General features: G+C 59.9%; 3 protein-coding genes across 9 annotated transcripts in view; 2 read left to right on the top strand and 1 right to left on the bottom strand.

The window, feature by feature from the left end:
* The first annotated feature begins 8,972 nt into the window (after positions 1-8,972).
* PABPN1L (poly(A) binding protein nuclear 1 like, cytoplasmic) lies at positions 8,973-11,810 on the top strand. The gene is made up of 7 exons (XM_025371354.1): positions 8,973-9,218; positions 9,607-9,790; positions 9,966-10,033; positions 10,495-10,601; positions 10,678-10,765; positions 11,179-11,321; positions 11,771-11,810. Exons 1-7 carry the CDS (start codon positions 8,973-8,975, stop codon positions 11,808-11,810), a joined length of 876 nt encoding a protein of 291 aa, XP_025227139.1.
* Positions 11,811-14,579: 2,769 nt separating this feature from the next.
* TRAPPC2L (trafficking protein particle complex 2 like) lies at positions 14,580-20,407 on the bottom strand. 5 transcript variants are annotated; one of them, XM_025371184.1, is made up of 5 exons: positions 20,311-20,407; positions 18,725-18,897; positions 17,756-17,843; positions 17,536-17,615; positions 14,580-16,379 (listed from the first exon to the last, which is right to left on the bottom strand). In XM_025371184.1, the coding sequence occupies exons 1-5, from the start codon at positions 20,341-20,343 to the stop codon at positions 16,331-16,333; spliced, it is 423 nt and encodes a 140-aa protein (XP_025226969.1). In that variant the 5' UTR covers positions 20,344-20,407; the 3' UTR covers positions 14,580-16,330. The 5 variants fall into 5 exon arrangements, with proteins under 5 accessions (XP_025226969.1, XP_025226971.1, XP_025226968.1 ...); XM_025371186.1 differs by having other exon boundaries at positions 14,580-16,376; positions 20,311-20,387; XM_025371183.1 differs by having other exon boundaries at positions 14,580-16,397; positions 20,311-20,369.
* Positions 20,408-20,528: 121 nt separating this feature from the next.
* Positions 20,529-20,864, top strand: part of GALNS (galactosamine (N-acetyl)-6-sulfatase) — a 41,925-nt gene continuing 41,589 nt past the window's right edge. For 2 of the 3 annotated variants that reach the window (XM_025369932.1, XM_025369930.1), the window contains exon 1: positions 20,529-20,738. Coding sequence is in view for 2 of the 3 variants with exons in the window: in XM_025369930.1 (XP_025225715.1) it covers positions 20,619-20,738 (120 nt within the window). In the remaining variant the exon portion in view is untranslated. The remainder of the gene's footprint in view (positions 20,739-20,864) is intronic. The other variant, XM_025369931.1, reaches the window with a different exon arrangement.

The raw sequence follows: 20,864 nt of genomic DNA, 5'->3' as shown, positions 1-20,864 counted from the left end.
TTCATGCTTGCACCGAGTGCAAGGACAGACAACAGCAGGCGCGGCCTACGGCCTGGCATCTGTGTGCGTGGCTATCAGGAGTTCCAGGAACTCAGTGCAATACCGGAGTGACCCAGCTACTGAAGCGGCCGTGAACGGCCCACGAGAGGCCCGAAGCCGAGAGTGTACATTAATGTGAATGTATATAGTCTTTGCAGAGGTCCAAATAATATTCATGATGGTAATAAAGAAGAGATGTTTGCCAAATAAAAAAGAAAAAGTTAAGAGAAACGTGGGAGTTTGCGAAGTGTAGGAAACAGATTTTCAAAGGAGTCTGAGCTGTGGCCCTGAGGGGAGGAGCGGTTTACCTGCTGGTGGTTCCTCACGGTGGTAAAAGTTCCTTCTCTGAGCATCGTCAGGATGGATCCCATCGGGTCACCCCAGCCAGGTCCTGTCTGGAACCAAGCCTGACAACAGAAACCTCGTTCTGAAAGTCGAGATAGATCGAGTGTGTCCTCCCGACAGTGCCCTGGCCCCAGCACCACCTGCACTCCTCAGTGACAGGCCCAGCAAACTCCCTGAGGTTTGCTTTCGTGGGTTTCAGAGAAGCAAGGACCAGTCTGGGATTTGGGCTCCGTGTTAAAGGGGCAGAAGCCCGGCTCTCCTTCCAGGGCTGCGGTTCTCCAGCTCCGAACCCACACAGCGGCGGTGGCAGCGGACACGCCTGTGCCCACGAAGGGGACCTCCCTCCCCCGGAGATAGGCATCCTGGGACTCTTCTCATCTCTCTCCCACTGGGGCTCCATCTTGTCCCCACCCACACTGCAGTGCCCTTCCACGTGGGCAGGGCAGTTGGCTGTGGTGATCAAAGGCTCTAGGGAACAGGAAACGGGCACGGGGCTGTGGGGTAAATTGAGTCAGGCCCTCCAAGGCTGTGTGGTCCAAGGCTGTGCAGGTGAACCGGTGGCAAGGGGACCCATGGGCAGCTTCCCTGGTACCGAGCCCCGGGGCAAGGGGACCCATGGGCAACTTCCCTGGCACCGAGCCCTGGGGCAAGGGCAAGGGGACCCATGGGCAGCTTCCCTGGCACCGAGCCCTGGGGCAAGGGCAAGGGGACTCATGGGCAGCTTCTCTGGCACTGAGCCCTGGGGCAAGGGGACCCATGGGCAGTTTCCCTGGTTACTCAGGTCCCTGGGGTCAGGACTGGTGGGGAGCGTGAAGGAGACACTAGTTTACTTTGTGGGCGAAAGCCTCCTTTCTTTCCCTCACCTCCCTCAATCCTTCTTTGGGGACACACAGGGATAGCAGCACGCTCACCAGCTGGCTGCATCAGTCTGGCCAGCAGCCTCCAGGGGCCAGACCACAAGGCTCAGGGTGGGACAGGCCCTCCCACCCCAGCTCTCAGGAAGGGGTCAGCCCTCGAGCCAAGGATGAATGCCATCTGCCCCGCGTAGCCCCCCACCATGCACCAAGCCACCCCCGGCGCGAGTGCACAAGCTGGCGTTAGGACCTGGCCAGAGATCAGGCAGATGGAGCCCCACGGCCGACAGCCCCATGGAATCAGGACGGCTGGGCAAACTGAGGCCTGGAGACAAGAGGGGGATGTCCTGGGTGCGCTGTGTCAGGGCCCCCTGGGCGGGTGTTGGCCGGGTCACATGAAGTAAGGCAGCTCCTGCCCGGGGAGGCTCTGGGGTCCCCTCCGATGCTTCAGGGGCCCGCCTTTCTGAAGCTCATATGCCCAGGCCCTGGTGGCCAAAGACCTCATGGCAAACCAAGTGGAACCCATAGCTCTGGGGTGGGGACAAGGACAGGCGGCATTTTGTGTTTCCCCTTGGTGGCCGTGAACACCCGTGCCCATGGTTCTGACCTGCACTCTGCACCTGCGGGCATCTGCCTCTCTTCTGCCAGGCAGAGGGTGGTCTGGACATAGGGTCTGGGCAGGGGCCACACCTGGACTGGGGAGATCGCCCTATCTCTGCCCTGTCTCTGCCCCCTGCCCGGCTGCCACCTCCACAAGTTCACAGATCACTGGCCAGAGATGCAGCCTGCCAAGCCGTCCTCCCGCCAGCCACTGTCAAGACAGGACCATGGCATGCCAGACGCTCTTCAGAGCCTCTTCCCCAAACCCCAAACCACCCCCACGCGTCCCCCTTGCGTGTCCTGTGGCCATCCACACAGCCGTCCCTCCATCCCACCCCACCCTCTCCACCCACGGACCCGAGGGCACCAGCTGCCCCCTGCTGTGTGCCAGTGACCTCAGCTGCTGCCCTAAGGGAACCTGTTGGTGGGCGGCAGCCCCTCCCATACCCAGCCCAGTCCAGGACTGCTTGAGACACTTCCAGGGGCAGATAAAATTCTGCTACAGGTGCTGTGAGCAGGTGGGACCAGCATCTTGCAACAGCTCTGGCCAGTCGGGGCCACCTGGAGCTTGAGGTGGGTGGCGGGGGGCCAGGAGCACACACTGGGTGGCGGCCCGTACACATGCCTAGGGTCCCCGACCAGGGCGCCAGGGTGAGCATGTTCCCTGGCAGAGCCGCGACGCTGGGGGGTGGGCTGCCCTCTCTCACTCCTTGTTTCCAGGGGTCAGTGCCTGGAGGGGGTGTCCTTAGGAGAGGAGGGTGGCCCCATGCAGCCTCCCCGAGCCCCCAGCACTCTTGGAGCCCCACTCCTCAGGGGGTACTCACAGGTGCCAGGCTCCCATCCCATTTCCTGGCTACGAGTTGAGTCCTTACCGCCTGAGACTGGGGACTTCTGGGAACAGACCTGCCTGGATGAATTCTGCCAGGAGTGGTGGGTGCTCCCCAGGATCCTCTGCAGTCTCCTTGCCCTGCATCCCCGAGTCCCAGGGGCCCATTTCCTCCTTCACTGCCCTGCAAGCTCCCACACTGAGGGGGCACTCTCTAAAATGGGGCTGGGGCCACAGCCCTGGATGATGAGCGTGCTGGCTGGAGAGGAAGACAGTGAGGAGAGGGGGGAGTCCATGGGGCTGGTTTCCCACAGGTCCACTGGCGCCCGTGCACACTTCAGAGAGAAGGCGAGCGTGCTGCTGACAACCCCTGCTATGTTTTCCCAAAGTTCTAGGAAACTCCATTTTGGACACTTTCTGTTCTTTATGTTTCAATCCAGCCAAGCCCCAAGTAGCTTCCCAAAGACCCCGAGGAACGGAAAGTCAGTGTCAGTAGCCAGAGTGAAGCCTGCTTTTGAAATACATGAGGCCGGGCGCGGTGGCTCACGCCTGTAATCCCAGCACTTTGGGAGGCCGAGACGGGCGGATCACAAGGTCAGGAGATCGAGACCATCCTGGCTAACACGGTGAAACCCCGTCTCTACTAAAAATACAAAAATTAGCCAGGCGTGGTGGCGGGCGCCTGTAGTCCCAGCTACACGGGAGGCTGAGGCAGAAGAATGTTGTGAACCCGGGAGGCGGAGCTTGCAGTGAGTGGAGATCGCGCCACTGCACTCCAGTCTGGGAAACACAGCGAGACTCTGCCTCAAAAAAAAAAAAAAGAAGAAATACATGAATGATGGCAACAGGCCTCCCTTGTCCCCACCTGGATGGGGCGGGGAGCCCGGCCAGGCCATCTGTCACCTCCCCAACCCCATCTGCCAGAGCCAAGGGGGTCGGGCCGGTGAGGACCGGGCCGGGGCACAGCCACGTGCAGCCTGGTGGGGAGGGGACTCACTCTCTACTTCCTTCTCCTCTTTTTCTGACTCCCGCAAAGGAGCTGGACTGAGCGTTGGGTTGTTTTCTGTAGTTGTGAGAAGCCCATGCCCTGGATCTGCAGCCTGTGCAGGGCTGCAAGGTGACCCCCACCACCCCGTCTGATGCACTGTGGGTTTGGCCTCTGGACGCTGTGAGACACAATGGTCCGGTTAGCGCCGTGTCCATGTAATAAAGCGAACGTTCACTGTTGCCTGGCTGTTAGTCTCCGTGGATCCCAGGAGGCTTCGGCTGAGCCTCGTCTCACCTGTGAATTCACTAAATACCTGCTGGGGCTTCTCCGTGCCCTGCAGGGACCGGGCCTCCCCACGCAGCACACACACTGCAGGGACGAACAGGCCAGTGTGTGACGTGGGGCTGGGGCAACGGGGAAGAGGCGGGGCGGGAGCACACGGGCGGGGAGGAGCGGCAGCCTCCAGCCACGAGGGCTCCTGCAGGGCTGGCAACAGCTGAGCCTGCAAAGGGGACATTTGGGGGGTCCCGACAACCTTACCCCTGGGAGATGGTCCTGAGGATTCCAAGACTGGAACCCCTGCCTGAGAAGCCCCACTTCTGACAGTGCTGGGGCTGGGACCTTGACACCTCCGACCTCGATGGGGGACACAGGACCTCGGGGGACACAGACAAAACAGGAGGCCGGGCATGGTGGCTCATGTCTGTAATCCCAGCACTTTGGGAGGCCGAGGGGGACGGATCGCCTGAGGTCAGGAGTTTAAGACCAGCCTGGCCAATATGGAGAAACCCCGTCTCTTCTAAAAATACAAAAAATCAGCCAGGCATGGTGGCAGGTGCCTGTAATCCCAGCTACTCGGGAGGCTGAGGCAGGAGAATCACTTGAACTTGGGAGGTGGAGGTTGCAGTGAGCTGAGATTGTGCCGCTGCACTCCAGCCCAGGCAACAGAGTGAGACTCCATCTCAAAAAAAAAAAGACATGAGGCCGGGTGTGGTGGCTCAACCCTGTAATCCCAGCACTTTGGGAGGCTGAGACGGGCGGATCACAAGGTCAGGAGATCGGGACCATCCTGGCTAACCCGGTGAAACCCCGTCTCTACTAAAAATACAAAAAATTAGCCAGACGTGGTGGCAGGTGACTGTAGTCCCAGCTACTCGGGAGGCTGAGGCAGGAGAATGGCGTGAACCCGGGAGGCGGAGCTTTTAGTGAGCCGCGATCGTGCCACTGCACTCCAGCCTGGGCAACAGAGTGAGACTCCATCTCAAAAAAAAAAAAACCATGAAAACTGAGGGGACACAGGGGACCTGAGGGTGGACAGCGCAGGCAGGGACAGCTCACCCCTCTCAGCCATCCCCATGGGGCCCTCACATTGGGGCACACGCAGATCCTGTACGGAATAGGAGTTGGGCTGAGCGCTGGTGCCCCTGGGGCCAGGCTGCCATGAATCCTCAGGCCCGGCTCTGGAACAGGGTATATTTGAAGAGTGTCACTGGAAAGACCAGTGTCGGAGCCGTCTGTCCCCTGCCAGGCAGCTGGCAGGAGCCCCGGCCAGGCCTGGTGTGTCAGCAGTCTCAGACAGGGTGAGGATGACAAGGTTTTCCACGGCCGGGGCCCGAGCTCAGAGGGGCATGCGTCAGGGCCTGGGCCGAGTCCAGCAGGCTCTGGTCTTGGACAGAACTGGCTGCAGTCCTGCCTCTGACAGGGAGGTGGAGGCACGGGTGCTGGCAGACCCTCCGCCACACAGGCACAGACACACGGGGCGGGGGACCCTGTCCCAACAGGAGGAGCCCAGGTCGAGGCCACACTCCACCCTCGTCTGGCCAGCCCTGGCCAGCACGCCTGTCCTTAGTGCAGACGTGGGCTCTGCCCCTGAGGAGCTTTGGTTTCTAAGGGGAGAACTGGGCAAGTCATCAACACTGGACAGACAGCAGGTAAGGCGTGAGGACAGCGGCTCTCGAGGGAGGAGGAGCAGCCTGGCGGGCTTCCTGGAAACGGTGGCACCGTGCACAGGGGGAACAGTGTCCTGGGACCACGCACACGTGTGTGGCTGTGCGAAGCCAGGTAGAGGGGAAGCCGGGTCCAGACAAGGCCCATTCCTCCCGACCTCATGAGCCTGCCCCAGAAAATCCTCTGGGTGGTGGACAGATGGGGGGGCAGCATGGTCTTCAGTCAGCCTTTTGGAGGTGTGAAAAGAAAACAAAATTTCAGGCCCTAAAACTCACTAAGCCAAAGAGAAAAGTCAAGCCGGGAGCCGAGTCACACACACCTGCCTCCCATTTTCTTCCTGAATGGACAGCTACGAAGATGAAGGAGCCCAGCCCCCCACGATGCGCTTACACGGAAATTCCCTGTGGGCCCCGAGATCTTGGCTCTGAAACAGTTCTGCTGGATCCCACCCAGACAATGTGATCTCCCAGCTTATCTTCCAGCTATGGGACAAAGGACAGAGCTAACATCACCCTCCACTCACCGGAGACAAATGTGAACCTGCCGGCTTCCTGTTCCCTGTGGCAGTTCTATCTTCTCTGGAAACGCAGGGTTGCTGAGCGTGGGGCTCTGTAATTCACTCCTCTACCCTCACCTTCCACATTTCAAAATGTGCATCTGGTGACTGCCAATCAGAGCATCAGAGGAAGGCTACCTTGACTCTTTTATCCGCCCTCCCTTTTCTTTCCTTCCCATGTTCCCCTCCTGCCCGCTCTTTCCCTTTAAATATAGGAGTCTCCAAACCCTCTTTGGGTTTTTTTGTTCTTGTTTTTTTCTNCCCAGGCTGGAGTGCAGTGGCGCGATCTCGGCTCACTGCAAGCTCCGCCTCCCAGGTTCAGGCCATTCTCCTGCCTCAGCCTCCGAGTAGCTGGGACTACAGGCGCCCGCCACCACGCCCGGCTAGTTTTTTGTATTTTTAGTAGAGACGGGGTTTCACCATGTTAGCCAGGATGGTCTCGATCTCCTGACCTCGTGATCCGCCCGCCTCGGCCTCCCAAAGTGCTGGGATTACAGGCTTGAGCCACCGCGCCCGGCCCCTCTTTGGGTTTTTTTGTTCTTGTTTTTTTCTGTTTTTGTTTTTGAGACAGAGTCTCGCTCCGTCGCCCAGGCTGGAGGGCAGTGGTATGATCTCAGCTCACTGCAACCTCTGCCTCCCAGGTTCAAGCGATTCTCCTGCCTCAGCCTCCTGAGTAGCTAAGATTACAGGCGCCGCCACTACACTTGGCTAATTTTTTTTTTTTTTTTGTACTTTTAGTAGAGATGGGGTTTCACCATGTTGGCCAGGCTGGTTCTGAACTCCTGACGTCAAGTGATTCACCTGCCTGGGCCTCCCACAGTGCTGGGATGACAGGCGTGAGCCCCCGCGCCCGGCCCCCAAACCCGCTTTGGAAAAAGCAGATGTTTCCTGTGGCTTTGTGGTCCTTTTTCCTGGGTGCACCCTCAACCTTGGCAAGATAAACCTCTAACTGATGGAGACCCGTCTCAGACACCATCTGGCTTACAGAGGTGAGAACAGAGTGGGTGCAGGAGCCTTGGTTCCCAGGCTGTGGCAGCCTCCATGTCACCACCTGCTCCCCCTTAGCCCCCAGCCCAAGGTGGAGGAAGGGCCACCCTGCATGGATGGGTGCACGGTGCAGCAGTGCAGCTCCAGCCTAGGCCATGCCCTGTCTCTCTCTCCTTCCCCAGTCCCAAATTCCCAGGAATCCCAGCCCCACTGGCTGAACACCGGGGTGCAGTCACAGAGAAGACGGCCTTGGCCTGGGGATGGCAGCTGTGCAGGGCAGCCCCGTCCCCCACCACCAATGGCAGGCGTAAGAGCCATGCATGACTGCCTGACCCCAAGACTGGGTGGGAGACGGCATCACTGGAGACGGAGGCCAGAGCAGACCCCAGCAGCCGCGCTGGCAGGTGGAGAGGGAGGCGCGAAGGCAGAGGCGGGTCACATCCACGGAGTCCTCACCTCACAGGAACTCACACCGCCACGCCCCACGCCACTCCCATGGAGCCCCCACCCCACAGGAACTCACACCGTCACTCCCACCGAACCCCCCCCCCACCCCACAGGAACTCACACCGTCACTCCCACTGAACCCCCACCCCACAGGAACTCACACCTTCACTCCCCACTGAACCCCCACCCCACAGGAACTCACACCGTCACTCCCCACTGAACCCCCACCCCACAGGAACTCACACCGTCACTCCCACAGAGCCCCCACCCCACGGGAACTCACACCGTCACTCCCACAGAGCCCCCACCCCACGGGAACTCACACCGTCACTCCCCACTGAACCCCCACCTCACAGAAATTCACACCGTCACTCCCACGGAACCCCCACCCCACAGCAGAAGATTTCTGGCTTCATGGAAGTGGCTCCCATATAAAAGATGACCCAGGCCAGGCACAGTGGCTCGTGCCTGTAATCCCAGCACTTTGGGAGGCTGAGTCGGGCAGATCATCTGAGGTCAGGAGTTCAAGACCAGCCTGGGCAACATGGTGAAACCCCATCTCTACTAAAAATACAAAACAAAAAAAAATTAGCTGGGTGTGGTGGCAGGTGCCTGTAATCTCAGCTACTCGGGAGGCTGAGGCAGGAGAATCACTTGAACCTGGGAGGCAGAGGTTGCAATGAGCTGAGATCGTGCCATTGCACTCCAGCCTTGGCAAAAAAGCAAGACTCCCATCTTAAAAAAAAAAAAAAAAAAAAGACCCAGAATGAGGGTTAGGGAGGCAGCGTCCCTGGGACTCCACAGGGGTCAGGATGCAGAGACAGCAGTTGCTGCCCCTCCTCTGGGCCCAGGACCCCGCCCCGACCTGCCTAGGCCCTCTCATCCCGTGCACCTGCCCTCCGTCCCTGCTCAGACCCTTCCCTCTCCTGGGACCATCTCAGCCCCTGCCTCCCCTAGTCGGAAGCCACCTCCCCAGCCTGCTTGGACCCTGGCACCAGAAACAACCGCTCCTGTGTTCCCACTTGGATTGCGTGTTCGTGCCGTGTGGATGCTGCTGAGGTGTGAACCCTGTGATGGACCAAGGCTCCAGTGAGCCGCAGCGTGGCCAGGCGGAAGCAGAAGAGACCAGTGACCCCCACTCAACTCAGCCTCTCCTTCCTCCAGGGAGAGTGTCCTGGAGGTATCTGTCCCAGTGACAGGGAAGGGGCGGGGCCAGGAGCCAAGGCTGGAAGCTCAGCCCCCACTCAGCCTTTGCAAATGCTCTAGTGGGAGCAGCTGGCCTCAGGAGAGGGCTTAAAACTCCAGGAGGGCCCGGGCAGGTGTGGACGCGAGGGGAGCGGAGGGGAGGCCTCGCCTGGCCCACCTTCCTCCTGCCCTTCTACCATGTGGCCCTTCCCAAGCCGCTCGCTCTTTCCGCCCCCAACTCAGGCCTGGCTCCAGACGGTCTCCTCAGACCCAGAGGCCCAGGGCTGGGGGGCCTGGAACGAGACCAAGGAGACTCTGGGGCCAGAGGGTGGGGAAGGGAAGGAGGAGGAAGAGGAGGCAGAGGAAGACCAGGATGGGGATGCAGGCTTCCTGTTGTCTCTGCTGGAGCAAGAGAACCTGGCTGAGTGCCCAGTGCCTGACCAGGTAACAGCTGTGTGGAGGCCCTGGGGCTCTCAGGGGACCTGGGGCACAGGGACTGGCGGAGACACGGGGTCTGGGTGACAAATGGCTGCAGCTGACTTAGGAGGGGAGGGCCATTGCCCACCTGCCTGGACGAAGGTGGCAAGGAGACCCCGCAGCACAGACTGCGGAGTCAAGCTGGCGTCTCTGGCCTGGGGAAGGGCCCTTGAGGTGCAGTTTCGGGGGCTTCTCTGCAGGGGCGAGTTCATCACCCCAGGAAGGAGCGTCCCTGTCCAGAGAAGGGCTGCCCCTTGGGGCTGTGACCCTCTGCTGAAGCTGGCAGGCCACACACCCACCTTCCTCGAGCAGAGCCTGCAGGCTGCCTGCCCCACTCAGCGCCATGTGTCGGCAGGAGCTGGAGGCCATCAAGATGAAGGTGTGCGCCATGGAGCAGGCCGAGGGGCCGCCATGGTCTCTGGGAGCACAGCGCCAGGCCGAGGAAGAGGAGGGGCTGCCACAGCCTCCGGGAGTGCAGCACCAGGCCGAGGAAGAGGAGGGCACCATGGCCGGGCAGCTGCTGAGCCCTGAGGCCACGGGTAGGAACCAGGGGCCCAGGCCGCCCCCCACTGAGCCAGGGTCCCAGAGTTTCCATGAGGGTTGGGCCTGGCAGGCTCCAAGGTGTCACCTTCCCTACAAACCTGGGCCACCTTCCCCGTGAGAGGAGTGAGGAAGGAGCCAAGGGCCTTCGGGCCTGAGCTGTGTTCTCCGCAGGCTGCCCCCTCCCTGGGACCCCCGAGGAGAAGGTGGAGGCTGACCACAGATCTGTCTACGTGGGCAACGTGAGTGGCAGGCGGGGGCCGGGGGGGCAGGCAGCGAGTGGGGCCCCATCTCTTCCGGGGGTCTGGTGCCTGGCCCTGGGCCAGGCTTGCGGGGAAGGGAGTCTGACACTGGGGACAGCCCTGTCCCCTCGAGGAAACACTGGCCTGGGCACATGTTCCAGTTTTTCAACATGAGCTGGAATTCAGGATTGCACATGAAATCTCCACTTTCGAGAAGCTTTTTGAAAGGCTCCAGCCCTCCGGAAGGGAGCGCTCCATGTGAGATCTCCTTTCCTTTCTTCCCTCCGTCCCCAGCAGGGGTGTGGGGTGGAGGCCTGGGGCCGTCCCCGCCCGGGGGCCCAGCCTTGGGGTTTCTTTCCCCACCTCTACCAAGAAATTCCCGAGTCAGGGCCAGGCGTCTCCCTGACACGCGGGTCTGGGCCAGGCGTCTCCCTGACACGCGGGTCTGGGCCTGGGTCCAGGTGGACTACGGGGGCTCTGCCGAGGAGCTGGAGGCCCACTTCAGTGGCTGCGGGGAGGTCCACCGAGTCACCATCCTGTGCGACAAGTTCTCTGGACACCCCAAGGGGTCAGTTCGGGGCCTGGCGGGGGCACTGGCTGTGCGGACGGGGCCCAGCCTCATCCCTCCCCGTCCCTCCCCTCAGTTACGCCTACATAGAGTTTGCCACCAAGGGCTCCGTGCAGGCCGCCGTGGAGCTGGACCAGAGCCTCTTCCGAGGCCGGGTCATCAAGGTGCGCCAGTGCTCCCCAGGTCCAGGAATATGAGCACAGAGGGGCTGGCCCACTGGCCCTGGGACACACAGCAGCCCCAGCTGGCTCCTCTCTGCACAGTGCGTCTCAGGCACAGTGCTTGGCTGGGCCTGGACAGGATGTGGCAGGACCCTGGGACCTGAGGCTGGGTTTGGTCTGCCAGTGACATGGTGGGGAAGTGTCCCCTCTCGGGGCGGGAAGCCCCTCTGCAGGGGTGCTGGCTGTGACTGGGTGTCATATGACAGCTATGGTGGGCAAAGGCAAGGGACCCTTTAGGCCCAAATGGCATCCTGAGCCTGCAGGACCCCACACTCCGGGGTGGTGGGCGTTGCAGGGACTGCGGGCTGGGTCTTAGCTGCCCCTCGAGGAGGACTAGGAACAGGCCTTTGCTCCAGGTGCTGCCAAAAAGAACCAACTTCCCTGGGATCAGCTCCACAGACCGCGGGGGCCTTCGAGGACACCCAGGTTCCAGGGGGGCACCGTTCCCCCTCAGCGGCCTCCAGGGCAGGCCCCGGCTCAGACCACGAGGGCAGAACCGGTGAGTGAGTGCCTGTGGAGGCAGCCTGGGGGCGAGGGCCATGGTGGGGCATCGGGGCCTGGGGATCAGGGGCAGGAGGGGGTCCCTGAGCTTGTTCCTCACGGGGCTGCAGGAACGTACCTGCTGGGGCCTGGGTGAGGGCTGGGGCTGCTGCATCGGCTAGGGGGGTGCTTTCTGCAGCCTCTCTGCTGGGAGAGGTGACCCTTTCTTGTTCCCACCAAGACCCTGGGGTGGGCTGCAGCTGCCCCAAGGGGCTCTCCTGGCGCTGCCTTTCCCTTTCCTGGGACCATCCCAGGAGAGCAGCTAGGAGTCACCAGAAAGGCCTCCTGGGGCATTGCCTGAGCAGTCAGGTGCCCTCCCTGCATCCTTGTCCTGTTGTCCCCCGGGGCCCTGGGCCACCTCCCTTCCCCTCTGGAATGCCACTCACCGTGCATTCTCTCTCCGTGCAGGGCCCGTGGAAAATTCTCACCGTGGTTTTCACCGTATTAAAGGGGAAGGCCTGATTTTGAGAGAGGGGCTGGGGGCTGGGTCAGGAGTAAACCACTTGGGCTCCATCCTGGGGCTGGGGCAGGGAGTAGGGCAGGGGCGAGGCCAGAGGAGAGGGGTGTCTGGAAGAGCAGCTGCTGACCCCCACTTGGCCAGGGGATGGCCCACTAGGGCCTTGTATGGTGGCCCAGACCTACGGCCACAGCCACGAGTCACAGTCATGGCCCGGTGGTGGGCCTGGCACGGGCGCCACAGGGATCTAGGGGGGCTCTGGGCAGTGAGGTCGGGCAGAGGCAGAGGCCCAGGCAGTGCCAGGCCAGCTTGGGGTGGGCATGCTCGGCTCTTCAACTAAGTCATTTTAAGAAAAATAGAAACGTGTCTCTTAATGGTGAAGCATAAATTATTAAACTTGGGTACTTTTTAAAAGCAAATGGCAGCAGCACTCCTGTGCATTCCCCTCGTGGACATAGTTCCCTTTTCGTCTTCCCCTGGGACAGGACACACAATTCCCTTCGTGTCTTCCCCTGGGACAGGACACAGAAGGCAGCTGGTGGGCTGTGGCTGTGGGAGAAGGACAGGGCTTTAGACCCTCACAAGCCGGCAGTGTGCACAGGCTGAGCCGGTGTCAACGTCACTGACAGCCTGGTGGGCTACGACTGCCTGTGTGTCAGTCAAGGCGCCCCCACCCCATAACCCTGCCCTGGCACCACGTGTCCCCACCAAGTGATCCAGACATCCGGGACGCTGGCCCTTGTCAGCAGCTCAGTAAACAGAAGCGGAGATCTCTGATCTCTGTCCTGGGCACTTTGATAGCTGTCCCCTCTGAAAGCATGCACAGCTGCGGAGGCCCAAGGCTGCTTATGTGCACACATCCGACTCCAGCACTCCACGACGGACAGCGCCTCCCGTTCGTGCCCCACTGGGCTCAGTGTGGTAATTCCTGGAGCCCCGTGCAGACCAGCTCCTATTCAGTGGGCTGGTGCCCACCCACCCACCCCTCAGTCATCTTCCTCCAGCACCAGGCCACGCGCTGCTTCCGGGAATGAGCCACCCTCCTCGTTCCCGCCTACACCAGCCGCCTCCCCAAACCAGCCTCCCACCCCACCGTGGGGCCTTGTTCCTGCCTACACCGGCCTCTTCCCCAAATCCGCCCCCACCCCACCCCACCCCACCCCACCCCACCCCACCCCACCCCACCGTGGGGCCTTGGGTCAATGTTGGCCTCTGTAGTGGGGTGAATGATGCCCCCCAAACAGCATCCAAGTCCTCATCCCCAGACCCTGTGAATGTGAACTTCTCTTGAAAGGGTTTTTGCAAATGGGATTCAGTGAAAGGTCTAGAGATGGTCCTGGGTTACCTGCGGTCACTAAACACAACCACACACCCTAAACCCAACCACACACTGGTTATCTGCGGTCCCTAAACACCACACACTGGTTACATGAGACCAAACGCAACCATACACTGGTTACCTGTGGCCCTAAACCCAAACACACACTGGTTACAGAGACCAAGAGACGCTCCAAGACTGTGTGAAGACAGAGGCAGAGGCTGGAGCAATGCCGAGGATGACAGGGGCCGGTAGTGGCTGCAGAGGCTGGAGCAGACCCACCCCAGAGCCTCCAGGAGCCAGCCGCAGCCACACCCAGCCTTTGGACTTCTGCCTCCGACATGGGGCGGAAATACATTCCCAGGGTTTGAAGCCCCTCCATGCGGTGCTCTGTTACGGTGGAGGCCTGGAGACTGAGCTCTCTGACCTAATTATCGGGATACCCGACCAAGGAGCCACCATGGCCCTCCAAGATCTGTCCTGATCTTGCCTGAGGTCCACTCTGGGGACCCGGGCTCTGTGGTCTGTGAGCTGCTCTGCCCAGGCCTCTGCTGGTTTGCCAGCGAGTCTGGCTTCAGGGTGGGCTTGAGGGGGCTGTCCCAGCATCAGAGTGAGAGCCAGGCCTAGCCCAGAAGGGAGGTCAAGCTGCCCAGGGCAGGGCCTGGTGCGCACCGCTCGCAGCTGGGGGCTGCAGGAGGGGCCTGAGGCAAGCACAGCACTTTGCAGATGGCAGCCCCTGACTGCTCAGTACCCAGAGCCAGGGTCTGGCCCTCAGCGAGGGTTCGCTGCTGGCCTTGACGCAGGTATCACGCCCATGGGTGTGTCAGGTCCCTGACTGTTCTAGCCCATGTCGCAGGTTAGTTCCTGTCCATCTTCAGCCTTCTGTGTGGCCACTGCAAGGAGACAGCGGAGTGAGCCTGGGGAGTCCCTCCTTTCTTGTGGACTTGACACCTGACCAGGCTAAGGCGGAGGAAGACCTGGGAACCCCTCAGCATGGCCCTTCCAGGTGATGAGACCCTGGGCCATGACCTGCAGAGGCCTTTGCAGCTGCGTCGAGGCGGCGGATGCTCTGGCTGGCTCGGGTGGGCAACTAACAACAAGAACAGGCTCATCGTCCCCCGTCTGCGGCAGAAGGAAAGAGGCAGTATCGTCGCTGCCTGACGGGGAGGAGGGGCTGCCCCACGTGGTGTCCAGCAGAAGTCGCCTGGGGTCGAAGAAGGAGTGGGCAGGGCTGTGGCCCTCCATGAGGCCAACCCCAGGGTGGAGACAGCACGAACCTACCACGTGACAGTTCTGCTGTCAGATCAGAGGTGAGCACATGACTTGTTTCCTTGGACTTAAAATGGGGATGGTGCCTTACAATGCTTGTGAAAACTCCCTAATGTAAAAAGTTCTTACAGGTGGGTCTGGCTACGCCTAACAGAAAACCCAAATAGCAGTGGTTTAAACCAGAGAGGGGTGCGTTTATTTTCTCACATTTAAAAAAAGCTGAACTTAAGTAGTCCGGGGCTGGTACGTCAGCAAAGGCCTAGGATCCTTCAAGCGTTCTGTGTCAGCAAAGGCACAGGGTCCTCCTTCCTGCGTTGTGCATCAGCTCCACTGTCCTCAGGGTGTGACTCTTTCCTCATGCTCTCAGGACAGCTGTGCCAGCACCAGCCATCACATCCATGTTCCAGGCAGGAAGAAGGCAAAGGGGAAGGGCCCTGCACGTGGCAGCTGAGCCCCCTTCACAGGAGCTTCCCTGCAAGTCTGTCCTAGCACCACCACCTCCATGCCACAGCTGCACACCCCAGGCTGCGAGGGAGGCCAGGACATGGTTCTCATCTGCCCACTGTCAGAGCTGTGCAGAGGCACTAGAGTTCTGTTAGTAGGGAGGAAGGAGAATGGATGCTGGGTTAGCAACTTGCAGAGTCCCCACCACAGCCAGGACTCAGGCAGGAGCGATCCCCACTAAAAGGCAAAGATTTCACACTGGGCTGCAGTGGGGAGGTGCTAGGTGCTTGGGCTGGGGTCCCACTTTCTAACAAACATGAGGCTCTTGTTAAAGATTTAACCCTGTGAGGGTGGCCTGTGGCCCACATGCACTCAGACCAGCTGCCCGGTGTGCTTCGGCCCACGCCAGGACTTCCAATTCACCCTGGGCGAGGGAAGCCTGGGACGTGCAGTTTTCACACACACTCCTTGCTCATTTCTTCTTCTATAATTTATAAAATTAACACTGTGCTTGCTGGATGGGATAAAAAGGCAAATATGTATCGAGAAAGTTCCCCCACTGTGTCTGCCCCAGGCTGACCCCCTTACAGCCTTTCCTGCTGCAGGGGCTCCTGGGGTCTTCAAGGTCCTTGAGAAACTCTCCAGTCCTGGACCAGTGCTGGAACCAGCTCTGCGGGGGGGTCTCCTCAGCTGGCTGAGCCTCGACTGCTGGACCCCAAGGTTGCCGGCGGCACTGACACAGCGGCTTGGCCGCTGCCCTGGGTGGTAGTCAGTCATATCATCAAGCGACACGGCACCGAACCCCCTCAGCACGAACAGGCAGGAAGGGGCGCCTCAAGTCTGCGCTCCAGGGCTTAGGATGACGGCTGCAGCTGAGCCAACGCCACGGGGCCACGAGGCTTCCCAGGTTTCACAAGCGTTCTTTTCAGGCCAGGCTGAGTCTAAACGTTGGGCCAGATGCAAAGAATGGAGGCCAAGTCCAGAAAGAGGAGGGCCCTCCCCTGTGGGAAGGCACGCTGGCTCCCCTTTTGCCCCTAGATCCTAGGCTGGCTCTGGGCTCAGGAGGCCGCCCCCTCCAGACCAGTCCACCTGTTCAGCCAATGGGCGACCCACATGGTCACAGGTCCTGTAGGCTCAGGAACTCTTGGCTCTAGGCGCCCCTGCCTCTGCCCCTTCGGGACAACTGGGGACAGGCTTCCTACACCATCTAATCCCAAACCTCTGCCCACACCCCTGAAAGTCCTTAGTTGAATTCTTAGTTAACTAGTTAACTAAGAAGGTTAACTTAGTTAGCCTTCCTTGGCTGACACGGAAGGAAAAAGCCAAATCTCATCTCACAAGACCTTTAGTTGAGAGAACATGCACAGCTGCCTGCCCTGAAAGCCCCGGGCGTCCCACTCAGGAAGAGGCGACGAGAACAGACTGACGGCCACCACGGTCACGCGTGGGATCCTCTGCGATGGCCGGCAGCACAGCTCATTCAGCACACCTGTATCATCATGGACGTCACCATGTTATCAAAGGCCCTGCTAAGAGAAACAGACCCACTCAGAGGAAAGCCAGGCCCTCCACCTCTCTGCTCACGGAGACAGGCAGGGCAGCAGGGCTCCGTCCACAGGACGCTCAGGGCCTTCTCCAGGGTCCAGAAACGTGAACTCAGCTGAGAGGCGAGGACAGGAGTCCCGCCCCACCAGGCACTGAGAACCCATCTGCTGCCTCCAAGTTCCCTGTGCAGTCTCCCAAGGCCCCAGGAAGGGGTGGAGGAGGGAGCAGCATGGGCAGGCAGGATAGTGGTGTGGCAAGGACAGGCCTGTGAAGCCCAGGAGGCAGGACTGCATGGACGTTCGCCTGCCTGCTCCCATCTGGGACCCAGGATGGCCCCAAGACAGAGTCCTGGTGGAGGGAAGGGCCTGGCTGGGGTCACTGCAGCGTCCTCCTGCCTGCCAACCACAAGAAATTATGTCTTGGAACTGGGGACTCGCTGGAAGCAAGTCTGGAGTGTAGGCGTGGACCCCACATTTCCCTCATGCCATTCAAAAGTTAAGTCTGTTTACTTTCTGGGCCATTCGGAAGATGCCTGCAAACCAGGTTCCTGACTGTCCAAATTCAACATAAAAGATCAGGTAGTGACAAGAGAATGTGTGATCCCTGAAAGCCACCGCCCATGTGCTTGGCCCTGAGTCCTGCAGGTGCCCCAGGTACCCACTGGGCACACCTGGGAAGCCAAATGGGCAAGCTCCGCTCCCCGCACCACACACACTCCATCCACTTTACGCGCCGGAGATCTGTGTAAGAGTTGGTGTGGAGAAACAGGGCTTTGTGGCTTTAAAACCTCTGCCCTGGGGGTTTTAGGGGGATGGTACTCATAGCTTAAAAAGACCTTTCCTCCCTTGTTTTCCAAATGGTTGCATTTTGGCAACCAAAATGGCAAGGCAGGTCCTACAGAGAGAAAGCAGCAAGACACAGAAAGCAGGGTCCACCTGGACTGGATCGGACAAAGGAAGTAGGGCCCACCTGGACTGGATCGGACACAGGAAGTAGGGCCCACCTAGACTGGATCGGACACAAGAAGTAGGGCCCACCTGGACTGGATGCGGACACAGGAAGTAGGGCCCACCTGGACTGGATCGGACACAGGAGTAGGGCCCACCTGGACTGGATGCGGACACAGGAAGTAGGGCCCACCTGGACTGGATGCGGTCCCCCGGGTTGTAGAAGGGGTTGCACATCACATCTGTGTAGGAGTTGTGTAGCTTCCGGAACATCTGGAAAAGACCCAGCAAACTGTGACATTGCCAGGTACACACAGCCAGTGCCAGATTTGTGGTTTCTCAGCATTTCAAAACAAAGTCAAAAAGGAAAAACAAAACACCCACTCGGGCATGGCCTTCTAACCCCAACTTACGCTGCGGATTTCGTTGTCTCGAAGGGCTGTGTTGGAGGAATCCACCACCATGACAAACTTCACCTTGGAATTGGTGACGTAGCCGTACCTGCACAGCTGGTTAGGGAAGGCACTCGCAACACAGGGACTGCCGGCGGAGGACCCTCTGCGGGCCCTCCCTTTGGAGAAACGTGGCAACCTTGAATCACAGGAAATGCCCAGGCTGGGCTGGTCCTGCAGTGACCATGCTGGGTGCGAGCCTAAATACTTCGCTAGGGCAACGTCTGGGGTTTGTGGGAGAAGCAAGGGGCAGGCAGCCAAGCCTTAGCCAGTTCACACTCCAAGAGCCGAATCGCCTAGACTCTCAGTCTGTCTGTCTGGATCACTTCACCCTCTTTAGGAATCAATGCCTGGCCCAGAAAGTTAACTGCAAAAGCAGAGGCTTCGTGAACAAGGCAGATCCCCTCTCTAGAGGCCACATTATTTTGTAAAATAGTGGCTACCAGCAAATGTCACCATGGACAAGCTACATTATCGCTTTTGGGAAGGCCTTTGAACTCCATGGCCTCAAGTGATTTGTCTCAAGGGACTAGACGAGAGTGTCTAGTGACGTATGAGGCAAGGCCTAACAAAATAAATGAAACCGTTATCCCCTGCTCAAAGGTGGTGGCTCCCCCTGAAAAGCACAGAAATAAATCCTTGCAGGTACAAAGCAGAAGTGTTCCAGTTCCTCTGCAAACCAGACAACAGACACGTGCAAAGCAAAACATTCTACAGGGCATTCTAGCCTTGCTTTTCCCAAATGATTCTTCCAATGAAAGAGAGAGAAGAGTTAGAGGCCTTCATTCACCTCAGGCGTCCCTAATTCCCTGGCTGGCCAAAAACTCTCACCTCTTTTTCTTTCTTCTCAAAGGTTTCAAGCTATCTGATCCTAAAGTATATCCGACAATTGTAGGCACTCCCTGACACACACCCTGCCCTGAAAGATACACCTTGTAGTCCTCCGTGGGGTAGAGCAGGCCCAGGTACAGCTCCCTCTGGTCAACCAGGGCCTTCCCCATTGCGGAGATCTTCTCATCCACCACGTCCAGAGATGTGTGCACCATGTAGTGGAACTTCAGCTCGTTCTCCGTGGGGGTGCTGCGAATGTAGAGGGGGTAATTCTGCAAGAAAGGATGACGGCGACTGAAAGGACAAGACTCCACCCAGCGCACACCAGCTCTGAACTATGCTGCAGAGCCGTGACCTTCAGCCACCCGGGGAATGCATTCCCATTCTTTAAGGCCCACCGCTTCATTCTCCAGGCCGCAGTGGGCACTGCCTTCAGGGAATCCCATCTAACCTAAGAAGATTTATGTGTTGTTTGCAAAGCAGCAGCAGTAGGGTGGCCAGAAAAGACAACTCAGAAAAATGGGCCTCAGCACAGCCTGATGATCAAGCCTGGAACCTGGGCAGGCCTCTCACCTTCTCCTGGAGGCCACTTTGCCTCAGCCCACCTCTAGCTCTGCATGGGTCACCCAAATACAGCACCCTAAATACTGGCTTTTCTTCACCTTGACACTGACCCTTTTACTAAACCCTTCAAGACTCAGCTCAAATTCCCTTCATTTCTCATTCCTGACCATTGTAAGCCCAGAATTAACAGCTGCTTTCTTGGGCTTTCACACACCACCATTTACCCTGTAAATTCAGCACTGGGTCCTGCAAAAATACAGTGAACAAGAGTCCTCGCTACTCTCATGGGGCTACATGATACCTAGTCAATAAACCCACAAAGAAGCAAATGATCATCTGTGGCCAGGAGGGAAGCCCATGAGAAGCTTAGCAGCAGCCACTGCCCAGCAGGGAGCGGCCTCCAGAGTGGTCTCAGGGCAGACCCTGGCTAGGAAATGAAGGCTCCATGCAGCAGGAGGACAGTGTGGACAGCCACCCAGCTCAGTCTCAGCCTTCAGAAAATGCTTTCCAGAAGAAATGCACGTGGGCCAGTAAAGAGGGTGGGAGCTGGGGAGAGGTGTTCCGGGTGCAAAGGCCCAGAGGTGAGAGAGCAAAGCATGTCCAGGGAGCTGCAAAATTGGTTGGTTGGAGCGGAGGGTGCCAAGGGTTATGGGGGGAAAGGATACCAGACCAGGTTATTCAGACAGCATCCTAAGGCAACGAGAAGCCACTGCAGAGGTCTCAGGCAGAGGCGTGACAGGATCCGATTGGTTTTTAACTCGGCTCCTGGGAGACTGGCAGAAGGGCCGTACGCGGGGAGCCAGCGCTGGATGGGAGAACCGGCAGAACCTACTGAGGACGGAGGCAGTGCCCCGGACCACCTAGGCTTCTGGTGGGTCCTGGCGGGGAGGAGACCTGGGGCGCCGAGGGGTGCGTCCAGCAGCGGGACGGGCAAGCGCGGAGCTGGGGAGCTCAGGGTCTGCCGGGTGGCTCGTCCACCGCGAAGCCCCTGACCCCTGGAGCTCGGCGAAGGCCTCCTCCAGGTCCCATTTCCTAAGGCGCCTTCTAGGCCCAGGGAAGAAAGACAGAGCGGAGAGGCGAGGATGGTGCGGGCCCGGACGCCCCGCGCCGCGCGTACGCACCTCCTTGGCGATCACCGCGATGCACACCGCCATCTTGGGAGGCCCGGCGCTGGCGTCGCATCACGTGATCCGCCGCTGGTCACGCAGCCCCGCAAGCCCCGCCCCGCCCGTCTCGCAGTTGGCTCTGGCCCCGCCCCACTGGTCACGAGGCCGTCCAGGCCCCGCCTCCGTCCCGCCGCGGACTCTGGCCCCGCCCCACTGGTCACGAGGCCGTCCAGGCCCCGCCCCGCAGCCCAGCCGGAAGGGCCGGCGGACGCTCGCTGCTGGGTCGGCTCGCTGGCTCGGGCTCCGCGGCTCCGGTGGTTGCCATGGCGGCGGTTGTCGCGGCGACGAGGTGGTGGCGGCTGTTGCTGGTGCTGAGCGCCGCGGGGATGGGGGTCTCGGGCGCCCCGCAGCCCCCCAATATCCTGCTTCTGCTCATGGACGACGTGAGTGCGGGCGGCGGGACGGGGCAGGGCCGGGGGGGCGGGGTCGCGGGGGGAGGGGAGGGGAGGGGAGGGGGGAGGCAGGAGGGGTGGGGGGAGAGGTCGGGGGAGGCCCCGCGCGGGGAGGAG

Source organism: Theropithecus gelada, chromosome 20, assembly GCF_003255815.1.
Source record: "Theropithecus gelada isolate Dixy chromosome 20, Tgel_1.0, whole genome shotgun sequence".
Classification (NCBI taxonomy): Eukaryota; Metazoa; Chordata; class Mammalia; order Primates; family Cercopithecidae; genus Theropithecus; species Theropithecus gelada.
Note: the sequence above shows the minus strand (reverse complement) of the source record. Positions and strands in the feature narration are given on the sequence as shown.